This window comes from Chiloscyllium punctatum, chromosome 3 (genome assembly GCF_047496795.1).
Source record: "Chiloscyllium punctatum isolate Juve2018m chromosome 3, sChiPun1.3, whole genome shotgun sequence".
NCBI classification, from domain to species: Eukaryota; Metazoa; Chordata; class Chondrichthyes; order Orectolobiformes; family Hemiscylliidae; genus Chiloscyllium; species Chiloscyllium punctatum.
In genome coordinates, this window is record NC_092741.1 from 82,653,522 (window position 1) to 82,669,163 (window position 15,642).

At 40.7% G+C, this 15,642-nt stretch overlaps 1 protein-coding gene across 1 annotated transcript in view; it reads right to left on the reverse strand.

Moving 5' to 3' along the window:
• mcm9 (minichromosome maintenance 9 homologous recombination repair factor) overlaps positions 1-15,642 on the reverse strand; it is a 57,123-nt gene that overhangs the window by 22,459 nt on the left and 19,022 nt on the right. The window contains exons 5-7 of the mRNA XM_072555900.1: positions 12,942-13,142; positions 10,670-10,795; positions 4,770-4,889 (exon numbers count right to left, since the gene is read on the reverse strand). Coding sequence (XP_072412001.1) covers positions 4,770-4,889; positions 10,670-10,795; positions 12,942-13,142 — 447 coding nt within the window. The remainder of the gene's footprint in view (positions 1-4,769; positions 4,890-10,669; positions 10,796-12,941; positions 13,143-15,642) is intronic.

Below are 15,642 nucleotides of genomic sequence, written 5' to 3' on the forward strand. Positions count from 1 at the left end.
CGCCATTCAATATGATCATGGCTGATCATTCCCAATCAGTATCCTGTTCCAGCCTTATCTCCATAACCCTTGACTCCACTATCTTTAAGAGCTCTATCCAATTCTTTCTTAAATGAATCCAGAGACTGGGCCTCCACTGCCCTCTGGGCAGAGCATTCCACACCTCATCTCTGTCCTAAATGGTCTACCCCGTATTTTTAAGTTGTGTCCTCTGGTTCGGCACTCCCCCATCAGCGGAAATATGTTTCCTCCTGCCAGAGTGTCCAATCCTTTCATAATCCTATACGTTTCAATCAGATCCCCTCTCAGTCTTCTAAACTCAAGGGTATACAAGCCCAGTCGCTTCAGTCTTTCCGTGTAAGGCAATCCTGCCATTCCAGGAATTGACCTCGTGAACCTACGCTGCACTCCCTCAATAGCCAGAATGTCTTTCCTCAAATTTGGAGACCAGAACTGTACACAGTACTCCAGGTGTGGTCTCACCAGGGCCCTGTACAGCTGCAGAAGCACCTCTTTGCTTCTATACTCAATTCCTCTTGTTATGAAGGCCAGCATGCTATTAGCCTTCTTCACGACCTGCTGTACCTGCATGCTTGCCTTCATTGACTGGTGGACAAGAACACCCAGATCTCTTTGTACTGCCCCTTCACCTAAATTGATTCCATTGAGGTAGTAATCTGCCTTCCTGTTCTTGCCACCAAAGTGGATAACCAGACATTTATCCACATTAAACTGCATCTGTCATGCATTTGCCCACTCACCTAACTTGTCCAGGTCACCCTGTAATCTCCTAACATCCTCATCACATTTCACCCTACCACCCAGCTTTGTATCATCAGCAAATTTGCTAATGTTATTGCTGATACCATCTTCTATATCATTTACATATATAGTTCCCTAAGAATCGTACATATTTCAATAAGGTCACTTCTCATTCTTCTAAATTCTGGTGAGTATTGGCCAAATCTACTCAGCCTCTCCTCGTAAGACAGACCCACTACAGCAGCCGAATGAATCTCCTCTGGACTGTCTCCAGCCCGAGTCTCTTTCATTGTCCTCCTTTCCTTAGATACGGGACTCAAAAATGTTCATAGCATTCCAGCTCTGTATTGTATCACATTAGCAAAACCTCTCTACATTTGGACTCCGTGCCCTTTGAAATAAAGTTCAATATACTATTTGTATTCCCTATCCCCTGCTGAACTTGGATGCTAGCTTTCCTTTTATACTTAGCTTGTATCTCAGTGGAATTTTCTATCTGTCACATTTTCTTCTTTATTTATGTATTTATCTTTTTTGTCATTCCAGTAACTCTGGATTTGTTTTCCTTACCTTTCCCATTCAACAGAATATACCTAGACTGTTCCCAAATGATTTCTTCTTAGAAGGTAGCCATTATTCAACTACTGTTTCTCATGCCACAAGTTTATTCATCTCGCATTGATGTTGTCTTCCCCCAGTTAATTATTTTTACTCTAAATTGTTCATTATTCTTTTCCATAGTCACTCTAAACCTCATGATTGAGCGATCATGGTCCCCAAAATATTCTCTCATTGACACTTGATCTACTTGGCCAGCTTCACTCCAAGAACCTGGTCTTGCTGTTGTTGCTTTTTTGTTGAATTGAAAACAGGTTCTCTGAAACATACTCTAGGAACTCTTACCCTTCTCTGCCCTTTACACAACGACTATCCCAAAGTCACCCAATATACTACTTCATAATTTTTCACTTCTCTGAAACTTCCTTGCAAAATTGCACCTCTACATTCTTTGTAATAGTTGATGGCCTACAGATCACAATGCAATAAACTGCAATGTAAGTATGCACTCCTTAGCTCTGACCAAATCAATTCTGTATTTGAATATTCTGGGATACTGTCTTTGTCCAGCGCTGTAATACTTTCCTGAATCAAGACTTCTCCCTCCCCCTTCTCTTTTTCAAATGCTTTGTATCCAGAAACAATTAACACCCAGTTCTGTCCTTTCTTGTCTCTCCTCTATTATAGCCGCAATATAATATCTCAAATTAGCCATTCATGCTTGAAACTCATCATCTTATTTGCCACACTATGTATTCACGTACAGGGATAGCAACCTGATTTAAACTTAATTGCTTTTCCCTTATTCTGACCCTACCTATTTAGTTCATACCGTAACTATTTTCTCTTCTAGTGCTGTCTAGCTTTCCCAGTATTTTGTGCACCTTCAATTCCAATATGACATTACCTCTTCATTCCCATACTTCTGCTGTGTTAGCTTAAACTTTCCACAATTATACCAGCAAAACTACCTACAAGGAACTCAGTCCTGGCTGTGTTCAATAGCAATCATTTGGTCTGTACAGGTCTCATCTTCCTCAAAGCCTATTTCAATGTTCCAGGATTCTAAGGTCTCCCCCACCCCAACTTCATAATTAATTTGTCTTTTTCTCCGATTTCTATACTGACTTGAGGTGGTACTAAGAATAATCCAGAGATTATTACTTTTGAGGTTCTACTTGCTAATTTCTACATATCTCCCCTAATTCTGACTGGAGGACTAGATCCTTGTTTGTAGATCCAATGATCTATGCTATTGGTTGCAATATGAACTGTGACTTCAGATTGTTCACTCGTCTCCCAAAAGCATAATGCAGCCATTCAGGGACCCTTGACCCTGGCAGCAGAGAGGCAATCCATGACCTTGGATTCATGTCTATTATCACAGAACCTCTCTCTGTTCCTCTATCAATTCACTCATCGCTATGTCTCTTCCAGTCTATCATATAACCTCCTACACAGCGCCAGAGTCACAAGGTTATTGATTTGGCTCTGGCTGCACTAGACAAGCCATCGCTCTCAACAGTATTCAGAATGGAAAACCACTTGGAAGAATGGGATGCACTTGAGAAACTACCAGCCTGTTCATTTTTGTCTACCTGGTGGTCATTCATTCCTCTCTCCTCGTGCTTTTTCAAGATTGCTCCAACCCTCCCATTCCCTTATTGCTTAGTTAGCCTTGCTCCTGCTTACACAGAAAAATACCTCGCAATACTAATAATCCCGATAACTATTAGTAAACCTTACTAGCACTGATAAACCTGATTAATAATGAATAATTAATAAGATTTCACTGGTTGCAATATCCCTTACTTAAAGCACTTCTTTCCCCTATGTACCAATCCTCACATGAACCTAAGTCCCACCTATATTTAGTTTGTATCTCACTCAGTTTCCTGACTGCGACGTTTACTTCAATCCACTAGCAAGTTATGGAATCTTCGTACACAAGGAAAATTATCTCACAAAACATTTTTGTAGATAGCCTCAACTTTACGTGCCCGTAATTGCTGGTCAAAAGTGAATTTACTGTGCTTTTCAAATTCTAGGTACGTCTGGTCAGGCCATCTCATGCGGGTACAGAATTTTTGAAAGAACAACTCTGGCATCGATTGGCACATAGTTTAAGTAGTCCCTTTTGTTCTTCATAGGTGACTGTATTGTCCTCAGCCAAGACGGAGTAAACTTTGTGAACTTTCCCTGCCAGCTTGCTCTGCAACATCAGTATACATTGCTAGACGGGGCGCTTTAACTACTGAACTAACCATGTGGATGAGATAAAAAAAGGCATCCATCGCCTCTTCATCAAAGCTAGAGATTAAATGACCAAGCTTACACATGTCAGCTCGGTGTTAGGGGTGGTTTGCTCACAAGCGACACCTTCACTGGACAGATTGGGAAGACCTCTCTTGATTCAAGCTGTTTCAATTTAAACTCCATTTCTACTTCGTCTCTCCATTCTTGTTCATGCCTCTTTCTTTAATTTTATTATTCTTGTCTTTTTGTTCTTCCCATTTCTTTGAATTCCAATTTCCACTCTTCTGGTTTTAATTTATCTGTTGCTATATCTTCAGTTTTCACCTCTTGATATTTTACCAACTGCTTTGCAATTTCTGATTTCCTGGCTTTTGGGCAGAATTCTACTTCTAAGTGACAACTGAGTTGTTAATTCTCACCAGTCGCATTTCACGTAATGATCTAATTTCCCAAGCTGGACATCTATTGCAGGTTGCATGAGGAAATAGGGCTTTTGCAAAACAAAAAGTCATTTTGTTCATGACTATGGTCTGAATTTTAAGATTTGTGAACTGCAGTTCAACTTATTAGATGGAAACTGAGGGTTTCGCCACACCTGACCAGGTGGACTAGTTTCATTATCTTTTGACAAAAATATAAATTTCAATTCAGGTGATTTTGTTTATTCCCTGTGGGTTTTGTGAAGCTTGGCTAACCTGTATGGTCAGTCAATTGCTGTGGCCATTTTAAGTCAGTGATGTTTCCTTTTTAAAGTTATTTCAGTCCACAAAGGTTCCAGATATTGAAATCAGTTGATGGAACTCAAAAAAAAACAACTGTTCATTTTTAAAAAATAATCACCACCATGACACTGATCACTGACATAAAAAAGTCTTTGTTTGCGTAATTCTTTCTATATGTACTTTTCGCAACTAATCCCGGTGCCTCTCTTTACTAAAATATGATATTATACAAGTAAATTATAATTATTTTATATAATTACTAAAAGCCTCATTTTCTCTACACTACATAGTAAGTCACAATCATCAGGCAAAAATACAATTACTCAAATGAAAATTTCAAGTAAAATACTGTGAAGACAATCAAGATTATTGGAGGCACTATATTGCATCTTAAATTGAAAATCCATTGTTTTACAAGATCTTATTGTGCAATATTTAAATATTAGAAAGTATTTAATTTTTTTTACTTGCCTGCACTGGTAGATCCAATTCCTGCAGTTAGTACTGACCGGGGCACAATTTTTGCCGCATATTTAAGAAATTGAGATTTCCCTGTACCAGGGTCTCCTACCAGTAGAAGATGGGGTTCTCCTTCAAAACAAAGAATGCATATTAATGAATACATACTCCTTTACTAATTAATTAGATACAATCAAACTGCCCTGGTAAAATAAGCATGCATCACTTGTTGGCTGGTAAAACAGTTCAGTAAAGCACAGAATTCCTAAGGTGATGTCGGAATCAAAATATTCCAAAGTGAACAAAATTGGAACATATCTTTAGAAATCAGGTGTTAACAAACCTGTGATTTTCCATGGAGCAGTGTGAGCACACCTTTCCAAAATGCCTGATTCACCAGATATTTATGATTAATCTTTAAGGGACAATTCAAGAATGAAAATCACAAGAAGTTGCATTAATATACTTTGTACCCCTCTAGGCAGTTCAGAGTATTATTCAGAACTGCACATTTATAAACTGTGTGTTTATATTTCAGACCAATTCATCATATATATTACACATGGCACATTATGTCATTCAGGGCCTTTAAACTCTTGGACTTGCCAGGGATCTGTGCCTACCTCTGCTTTGCTGCGTCCTCTCCTGTCATTGTATCCCCTTCTTGTTTTTGGACTCCCTGATCTGTCCCCTGCATAGTGCTGATAATCGCCAACACTCAAGAATAAAGGAGTACAAGGTAAATGAGTCCCATCGTATCCTAACCTCCCTGTTCTTTAAAGGCAGCCTCTGGTGGGTCCTCCCTTTAGGGACTCTAACATATTAGAAACTCCAACGAGTAGTCTCTTCATCCCCAAGCCATATGCAGCCCCTTTAAATTTTGGAACCAACACTTTTCAGCTCATCACTTCCTACCTTAGGCTCTGCCCCTCAAACCTTCTTCTCTTGCTGGCAGCAAACTTGGGAAGGACAGGTAATAAGGCAGGACGGTTGCCCTCGCTACACTTCAGCTCTGGGTGAGAAAGCCTATGATTGCAGCCAATTGACATGTTTCATATGACTGAATGGCTTAACTTTGCAAGCTGCACAGCTATAGCAGAATGCACTAGAAAACAACAATTTTTTTTGCAAAAAAAGTCATCATTTTGTCATTGATTATTGGGCTGAATTTTAAGATTTGTGACCTGCAGCTCCACATATTAGATGGAAACTGAGGGTTTCTTCGTACTTGACTGAGTGGATGAGCTTCATTATCTTTTGACAAAAATGTTAATTTCAATTCAGATGATTTTGTTTATTCCATGTTGGTTATGTGATGCTTGGCTAACCGGGTCAGTCAATTGCTGTGGCCAATGATTGACCAATTTATTCAGCTGCAGGTGGGCGGTCACTTCATGGTATTCTACTTGGGGGTGGGATGATGAATGACTGTCAGAGGTGCAACCATTGAACTGAATGATGCCATTGCACATAGTCATGGAAGAATCATATGAAGCTTCAAAGCTCAATGGAATAATTGGAGTTTACTCATATCCAGTAGAGAATGATCGTGTTCATGGTCTAGATTTTATTAAAGAGCTCCACAAAAGAAAATGATGTTTGCTTCTTTCGGTACTTTGCTTGAAAGAAAACACACCTGGATTTGGTCTCAGTTGGTCACAGCAGAATTATATATTGGACATAGGAGAGAATTTTTCATTTTGGAAAGAGAGAGACTAAGTGGTGATCTCACAAACGTATCTTATGATGCCAGACTAAATCCAGAATATTACTCTCAATCAAGCTACAACAGCAATGACAATGGCATTGAAATCCCAAATGGTGACAGGCAAAATTACAACAAAGAGCAGAAATTTCCCCTCCTGGAGAGGTAGTGAGAACAGGAAGAAATAGGGCATGTCGGCACTAGAGAGATACTCACCCACTTCTTGACACATTTCGAAGTTCTGGGTGAGAAGGTTCATGGGTAACCTTCACGACTCATCACCAACTAAGGCCATATGGTCAACTAATGGCCAGTTGTGGGGCTTCAACTCATCACCTCCCCAGACACCTGCTTTCCCAGCAGAAAGAAAAGGTTTGGAAGAAGGGTCACTGGACCCGAAATGTTAACTCTGATTTCCCTCCACTGGTGCTACCAGATCTGCTGAGACTGTCCAGCAATTTCTGTTTTAGAATCGAAAGGTGCTGAGCTTCCAAACTTGGAAAACTAGGATGACTTACCTGCCTGGATTGGAAGTGAGGGGTGGGGGCATCCTCAATTGTCCCAATCTGGGGCAAGTGGAGGCAGGTATGGGGTGAGCAGGCGAGGGGGTGATCTCTGAAAATCTTCAACTGCCTTGCTGCAGAACCCCATGAAATCCCCTCTCATACAGCCCCAAGTGCAATGTTTAAAATGATCTCTCTTCTTACAACTCCTAAGCAGTCGGTCTTTATTTCTTTTGAGCACAGAAGCTGTTGGCTTCCAATTGGCTGACAGCCTCTGACAACCAGAGATCCTAGTGTTGAAACCTGCAATAGGCTGAGAAAAGTGCCTCTGGGTTTCCAGTCAGCTTTTACTGAGCTGATTGATGTGTGATAGATTGAGTATTCTTAGTGAAAGGGGTGACCTTTCAGTGGCCAATTAAATGTTTGCCCCTACATTGTAAAGTAAAGGGAGAATCATGGCCTTAAATTAGGAAATTACTTTTGACGATGTGATCAATAGACAGAAGAAAAATCCATCTGGCCTCCCTCCTGTTGGAAGGATGTTGTGAAACTTGAAAGGGTTCAGAAAAGATTCACAAGGATGTTGCCAGGGTTGGAGGCTTTGAGCTATAGGGAGAGGCTGTACGGGCTGGGCCTGTTTTCCTTGGCGTGTTGGAGGCTGAGGGGTGACCTTATAGAGGTTTATAAGATCATGAGGGGCATAGATAGGGCCCTGTTTCAGAGGAATTCAGAGCTAAAGGGCATCGGCTTAGGGTGAAAGGGGAAGAGTTTAAAAGGGACCAAAGGGTCAACTTTTTCATGCAGAGGGTGTTGCGTGTATGGAATGAGCTGCCAAAAGAAGTGGTGGAGGCTGGTACAATTACAGCATTTAAAAGACATCTGGTTAGGAAGGGTTTTAAGAGTTATGGGCTAGGTGCTGGCAAATGGGACTAGATTAATTTAGGATATTTGGTTGGCATGGACGAGTTGGACTGAAGGGCCTGTTCCACTCTATAATTTAATGACTCTTAACGAAACATTTTTTAAAATTATTCATTTTGAGGCTTGTGGGCCTCGCTGGCTGGCCAGCATTTATTACCTATCCCCAGTTGCCTTTGAGAAGATAGTGGTGAGTTGCCTTCTTGAACCGCAGCAGGTACACCTGCTGTGGATTGACCCACAATGGCATTAGGGAGGGAATTCCAGGATTTTGACCCAGCAACAGTGAAGGAACAACGATATATTTCCCAATCAGGATGGTGAGTGGCTTGGAGGGGAACCTGAATGTGGTGGTATTCCCATATATCAGCTGCCTTCCAGATGTAAGTGGTTGGGGTTTGGAAGGTGCTGTCTGAGAATCTTTGGAGAATTTCTGCAGTGCATTTTGTAGATAGTACACACTGCTGCTACTGAGTGTCAGTGGTGGAGGGAGTGGATGCTTATGGATACAATGCCAGTCAAGTGGGTTGCTTTGTCCTGGATGGTCTCAAGCTTCTTGAGTGTTGATGGAGCTGCACTCATCCAGGCAAGTGGGGAGTATTCCATCACACTCCTAACTTGTGCCTTGAAGATGGTGGATCGGCTTTTGGGAGTGAGGAGGTGAGTTACTCGCCACAGCATCCCTAGCCTCTGGCATGCTCTTGTAGCTATTGCATTTAGGTGGTGAGTCCAGTTGAGTTTCTGATCAATGATAATTCCCAGAATGCTGATAGTGGGAAACTTAGTTATGAAAACACCATTGAATGTCAAGGGTTGGTGGTTAGATAACCTCCTATTGGTGATGGTCATAACCTGTCATTTGTAAATGTTACTGGTCACACGTCAGCCCAAGCCTGGATATTGTCCAAATCTTGTTGCATTTGGACTCTGACTGCTTCAGTATCTGAGGAGTCACAAATGGTGCTGAATATTGTGCAATCATCAGCGAACATCCCCACTTCTCACCTGATGATGGAGGGAAGGTCATTGATGAAGCAGCTGAAGATGGTTGGGCCTAGGACACTACCCTGAGGGACTCCTGCAGAGATATCCTGGAGCTGAGGTGACTGATCTCCAACAATCATGACCATCTTCCTATGTGCCAGGTATGACTCTAACCAGTAGAGAGTTTGCCCTGAACCTCATTGTGGGTGGCACGGTGGCACAGTGGTTAGCACTGCTGCCTCACAGCGCCAGAGACCTGGGTTCAATTCCCACCTCAGGCGACTGACTGTGTGGAGTTTGCACGTTCTCCCCGTGTCTGCGTGGGTTTCCTCTGGGTGCTCCGGTTTCCTCCCACAGTCCAAAGATGTGCAGGTCAGGTGAATTGGCAATTCTAAATTGCCTGTAGTGTAGGTAAGGGGTAGATGTAGGGGTATGGGTGGGTTGCGCTTCGGCGGGGCGGTGTGGACTTGTTGGGCCGAAGGGCCTGTTTCCACACTGTAAGTAATCTAATCTAATCATTGATTCCAGTTTTGCTATGGCTCCTCGACTCCACACTTGATCGAATGCAGCCTTGGTACCAAGGGCTGTCACTGTCACCTCACCTCTGGAACTCAGCTCTTTCATGCATGTTTGAACTCAGGCTATAATGAGATCAGGTGCTGAGTGGCCCTTTCAGAACCCAAACTGGGCATTACTGAGCAGGTGTTGCTTGAAAGCACTGTTGATGACACCCTCCATCACTTTACTGACGATCGACAGAAGTCTGATGGGGTAGTAATTGACCAAGTTGGATTTGTCCTGCATTTTATGTACAGGACACACTTGGGCAATTTTCTACATTATCAGGTAGATGCCACTGTTGTTACACAGCTTCCTCATTTCCCCTTCCCCCACATTATCCCAATCCCAAGCCTCCAACTTGGCACTGGCCTCCTGACCTGTCCATCACTCCCCCCCTCTGACATATTGCCTTCTCCCTCACCTTCATCCACCTATCGTTTTCTCAGCTACCTTCCCCCTGACCCCACTTCCCTCCCATTTATCACTCAGCCCCCTGGCCCATAAGCCCTTCATCAGGAAAGAGGCTTATGTCTGAAATGTCGATTCTCCTGCTCCTCTGATCCTGCCTGACCTGCTGTGCTTTCCAAGCAACACACTCTCGACTTGTAACTGTATTGGAAGAACTTGGCTAGGGGAGCAGCAGGTTCTGGAGCACAAGTCTTCAGTACCATTGCCAGAATGTTGTCAGGGCCTGTAACCATTGCAGTAAACAGTGCCTCCAACCATTTCTTCATATCATATGGAGTGAATCGAATTGGCTGAAGACTGGTATCTATAATGCTGGGGACCACTGGAGAAGGATCAGCCACTTGGCACTTCTGGCTGAAGTTTGCTGTGAAAGCTTTAGCCTTATCTTTTGCAAAGATGCACTGGGCTCTTGCATTATTGAGGATGGGGATATTTGTGGAGCCTTCACCTTCAGGGAGTTGTTTAGTCATCCACCACCATTCATGACTGGATGCAGCAGAACAGCACAACTTACATCTGATCCGTTGGTTGTGGGATCGCTTAGCTCTGCCTATGACCTGCTGCTTATTGCGATGTTCTGAACAGAATGTACAGTCAGAACTTCCTCCTGATCGTGTGAATTTTGTGGAAACGCTATCTTGAAACTTTGCAGATTAAAAAAAATCAACTACATTTTTAAAAAAAAATTAAAAATGTGGGAAAAATTAAAACTGCAGACTAATTAAAAGGAACTAAATTAATTAATATTTCATGTCTATTGCCGTAATACTAACCTCTAACCTTTGTGCCTGCTTGATCAGTTCTTTGCACTCCACCTGCCAACACCATGGCGACAGCTAGTTTAACCACGAACATTCCAAACACCTGTGGGCAAAGGCTGGCCAGAATTTCATTTCTTCCTTGAAAATAAAACGAAAAACAGCACATGCCATTATTTAGCACCATATATACACACACAAGTTCTCCGACAGAAAATCTGTCTCATTGCCAGCCTTAGATGCAACTACAGCTCAGTTCGACTCCCCAAATAATGGCTGGACCTTGGTTTCAACTAACTCTTTCACCATGGACCATCTATTTTGTTCTCTCAGCTTTTCACGAAAACCTGCTACATTCCTTATAGTCTTCAGACGTCATGGTACTATTATTAATTACAGTAAGACAATTAAAACAGCTTAATTTTAAAATTTATATTCCATTTGAAATGCCAATACTACCAGTTACAGCAATGTGCAGGTGGTGATGTGAGAAATCTGAATATAATTTGTTCAATTTTAAAGATACAAGACTTCATCTAATAAAATCTTCTTTCTTTATGTATTTGATTTACATACATTTAGACTCAGTACCAGCTGTTAATAGACAAAGATACTGAGTTCTGTATTCAATGGTAGAGATCAGTGAAGTTAGGAAATATTGATTCACTGCATGATAACTCCTTACATACACAGCTACAGATTGTAAGCTTTGTTCCAAAGTGAGGAAGTCAGACAGTTCTGAGGAAGGGTCAGTTGACCTAAAATGTTTCCTGTCAAAACTATTTGTATCCTTCATTCTCTGATTGCTAAACAGGGTCTTGTGGCATAGTCATTGTGCCTGATAAGACATCTAGATCAGTCCCAGATTGTGTTGGAAGATATCCCAATTGGTTAGTTAGAAGTAATTTTTTGAATCTCCTGAAGTCTTGTACTGAAAATATTCTCACAGAAGAAAAACATCAGTGGTTAACAGGAAGCAAAGCATTTCCCACTAACACAGACCCGCAAAAGAAAAGAACATGTGCTTGTGTGAAATCCTGTAACCCCTGCTAGGACTGACTGCATACCTCACAAAGTGGAGACACTCCCACCTCTCATTGGTGCATCTCCCAAGTACACAAACATCGCAAGCACAAACTGGCAACTGATTCAAGTAGTGATGTCTCACATTTCAAGTTTCTATGGAGAATTCAACCATTTCAGGATGGGTCAGGGAAGATGTAGACACTGGTCATTCATTCATTCAAGAAAGAGTTTTTGATTAAAATGGAAAGATGGTGTGGTGTTGGAAAAATTCAGAAAGGTGAGTGCAAAATGTTTTGATACCTTATAACTGTCAGTTAGATGCTATACTGAAGTTTTGTTTTGTGTTTTAAATCCAGTGATTCAGGGATCTGTCCTACAAAATTAAGTTGGCAAGTGGCTAGCACTATATAAATGTTCACATGCATTGCAGTACCCAATGGCAAGCATGGGACGTACAAGAAGCCAAAGCTGGAGGAACACAGAGATTTAAGAATTGTAGGGGCAGATGAATTTTCCAAAGTAGGTTAGTTGAGAGGTGATCTTATAGAGGTGTATAAAATAATGAGAGGTATGGATAAGTTGAATGGCAGGTGTCTTTTCTCTAGGGTGGGGCATTTCAAGACAAGGGTGCAAAATTTAAAGGTGAGAGGAGAAAGATTTTAAAAAGACATGAAGGGCATTTTTTTTAAAAAACACAGAGGGTGGTTAGCGTTTGGAATGAATTTCCAGAGTAAGTGGTAGATACAGGTACAGTTACAACATTTAAAAGATATTTAGATAAGTACATGAATAAGAAATATTTGGAAGGATATGGGGCAAGCTCAGGCAGATGGGACTAGTTTAGTTTGGGATTATGGTTGGCTTGGACTGGTTGAACCAAAAGGTCTGTTTCCGTGCTGTATAACTCAATGACTCTAAGAGGTTTGACCTGAATCAGTTCCAATCATTAAAAGTGAGTGTCAACTACTTTAGCCAGCCCATCGCTTCAATGATTAACTGACACAATTTCTTTATGTAATACAGTGATATCTTTTCTTAAAAAACCTGACAAAATTTCTTTTTAACATCAACTTCTTTAGAAATTATGTTAACTGCCTACATTTTATTTATATAAAACTAAGTCAACTATTGTGCAACTTTACATAATTTAGTTAAACCTTGTTTCATTGTCCATGTAATAGAATTGTACCACTATGCTTGGAAGACTTGAAGTAGATACTAATGCAAGTTAATAATTCCATATACAAGAAACTCACTGTACCTGCTAGGGGGTCATCTTTATAGTTCTTCCAAAAGTTTTCAAATTCTTTTTGGACATCTTCATCAATAATAACTCCAGTTGGCTGTTCATTGTTCACCTCGAGATTATTAGCTTTCAGGACAAGTTCTAAGTTACAACGGGAGTCCTGGCTGAGAGGTTTCCATCTCTGCATAACCACACCATAAACTGTAATATCGTCACCTAAGTTAAAAGAAATAAAAATCAGAAGCCTTACTTGTTAGCATTTGGCTAATTATTTTCTGAGACAGAAAAGTAAATAATCCATTTTAAAATCTGCAGTTAATAGTCCTTAAGTGGAAACAGGCCATTTACCCATCGTATAGTATTTTCCTATAGTAATCTAGCAAGTACAGAAATAAGTGGTTAGTCCAAATGAATGAGGGATGATGCAGTAGACAGAGCTTTAGATTCCTAAGATAGTGGGACCATTTTGAGGGTGAGCTTGCCCTATCTGAATTTCTCTGTCTCTGTCTCTGAATCTAGCTCATACTTGTGTCCTTTAGGGAAGGAAACTGCCTTCTTTACCTGGTTTGACCTATATGTGACTCCAGAACTACAGCAATGTAGTTGACTCTGGACCTCTGGGCAATTAGGGATGGGATAACTGACCTGGCCAGCAATCTCCTGAGCCCGAGAATAAAAACAAAAAGAATCCAAAACTAACCCATTGACCTCATTGTCCATAAACTCTGAAATATGTGATAAATACATGTTAAATTTTAGAATGAAGAAGAGCTGTCTGTCTAGTGTAGGAGCTAATATAACCAATAGTATTTTTGCACATTATGTTCACAAGTTAGCAAAACTATTTGCATACTTATTAACTATGTACACATTTCATGCTTTTTATTCCAATATTCAGTGCCTTGCATCTGTTCACATCAAAGTCAGTCTTCCAGGGCATAATCCAGCCTTTCAGTTGACTCAAATCACTATGAATGCTTGCAATGCATTAGGCTTGTAAATTAGCCATCCAGCTTGGCATTATCTGTCGGTTTTACATTACAAAGATGCTCCTTCTCTATTATTTATGAATAGATTCAACAGAAGAGACAGACAGTATCTTGTGGAGTTCAAAGGTCATTGCCCTTCTCCGATAGCGCTTTTCTCAAATCTCCTGTAATTTTCTGCTTGCTTTTTAACCGAACTGCCCAGTCTGTCATGCATTTCAAAAGGTATTAGCATCTTGAAATTCCCGCATGCATAACCTTCTGAAGTGATTTCAAACGTTTGAATATCAACTGCACAATGTTTGAAGAAATGTATTGGCTTCTTCATGCAAGGTGATTATTCCTTTATTCTCTCCACTAATTTGGATGAACAATTACATTATTCTAACAAGCTTTACATCAATTGTCCAGTCCCATTAATCAGACAAACTTATTCAAAATATAATAAGACAGTAAATTAGAAAAGTCAAAACTTGGAAATATAATACATGAAATAGATCCTACTATAAAGTTAATCAACTGTGCACATTTACAGGAGGAGTACATAAGCAAGGAAAACCATGAAATACAGATTTCTAATATTTTGTTCTCTTCATTTATAGAAATTTCATTGGTATATGTTTTTCTCTCCTTGTCTGTTTAGGGCTTATGAACTTTTACAAATAAAGAAGAAGAGAAGGCCACTCAGCCCTTCAAGCCTCCTCTGCCATTCAAGAGGATCATGCCTGATCTCAGTTTAACCTTGTCTCTACATTTTTGCATCTCCTGATAATTTCACATCCTCTTGGTAATCAAGAATCTATCTACCTCCACATTAAAAATGTTTAAATATTCAACATCCCAGCCTTTTGAGGAAGGGAATTCCAGAAACGAACAACCCCTAGAGGAAAAAATGTTTCCTTACATCTGTTTTAAGTGAGCACATCCACAGAAGTAGTACTGGAAGTGATATCATCCACCATAACAGACCAAGACCAAGTGGGACAGAACACCAGTGCTTCATCGGAGGCTCAGTGACGATGTTACCTAGCATAGTGACAAAACATCTGAGAACAGATCTACCAGCTCAGCCAGCAAATATACAACCTGGGCACACCCTTATTTTTAAACTGTGCCCTGAGTTCTAGATTATCCCACAAGAGGAAACATCCTTTCAATATCTACCTGTTAAGTACCCTCAGGATCTTTTATGTTTCAAGTAAGTTATCTCCGACTCTTCTGAACTCCAGAGGATACATGCCTGGCCTGTCTAGCCTTTTCTCATAAGACAATCAACTCATTCCTGGTATTAGTCTAGGAAGCCTTCTCTGACCTGCTTCCAATGCAGTAACATCCTTCTGTAAGTACCTTAACCAGTACTGTACAGAGTAATCCAGATATGGTCTCACAAGTGCCCTGTATAACTGAAGAATAATCCCCCTACTCATGCATTCAATTCCCCTTGCAATAAATAGTAACATTCTATTAGCTTTCCTCATTAGTTGCTGTACCTACATTCTAACCTTCTGTGATTCATGCACTAGCACACCCAGATCTCTCTGCATTGCAAAGCACTGCAAACTCTCGCTATTTGGATAGTATGGTTCTTTTTAAAAATTCTTTCTGACAAAATGGACAATTTCCCACATTGTACCCCATTTGCCAGATCTTTGCTCACTGGCTTAACTTATTTATATTCTACCATAGGTTACTTATGTCCTCTTCAAAATTCACTTTCTTACACAGCTTTT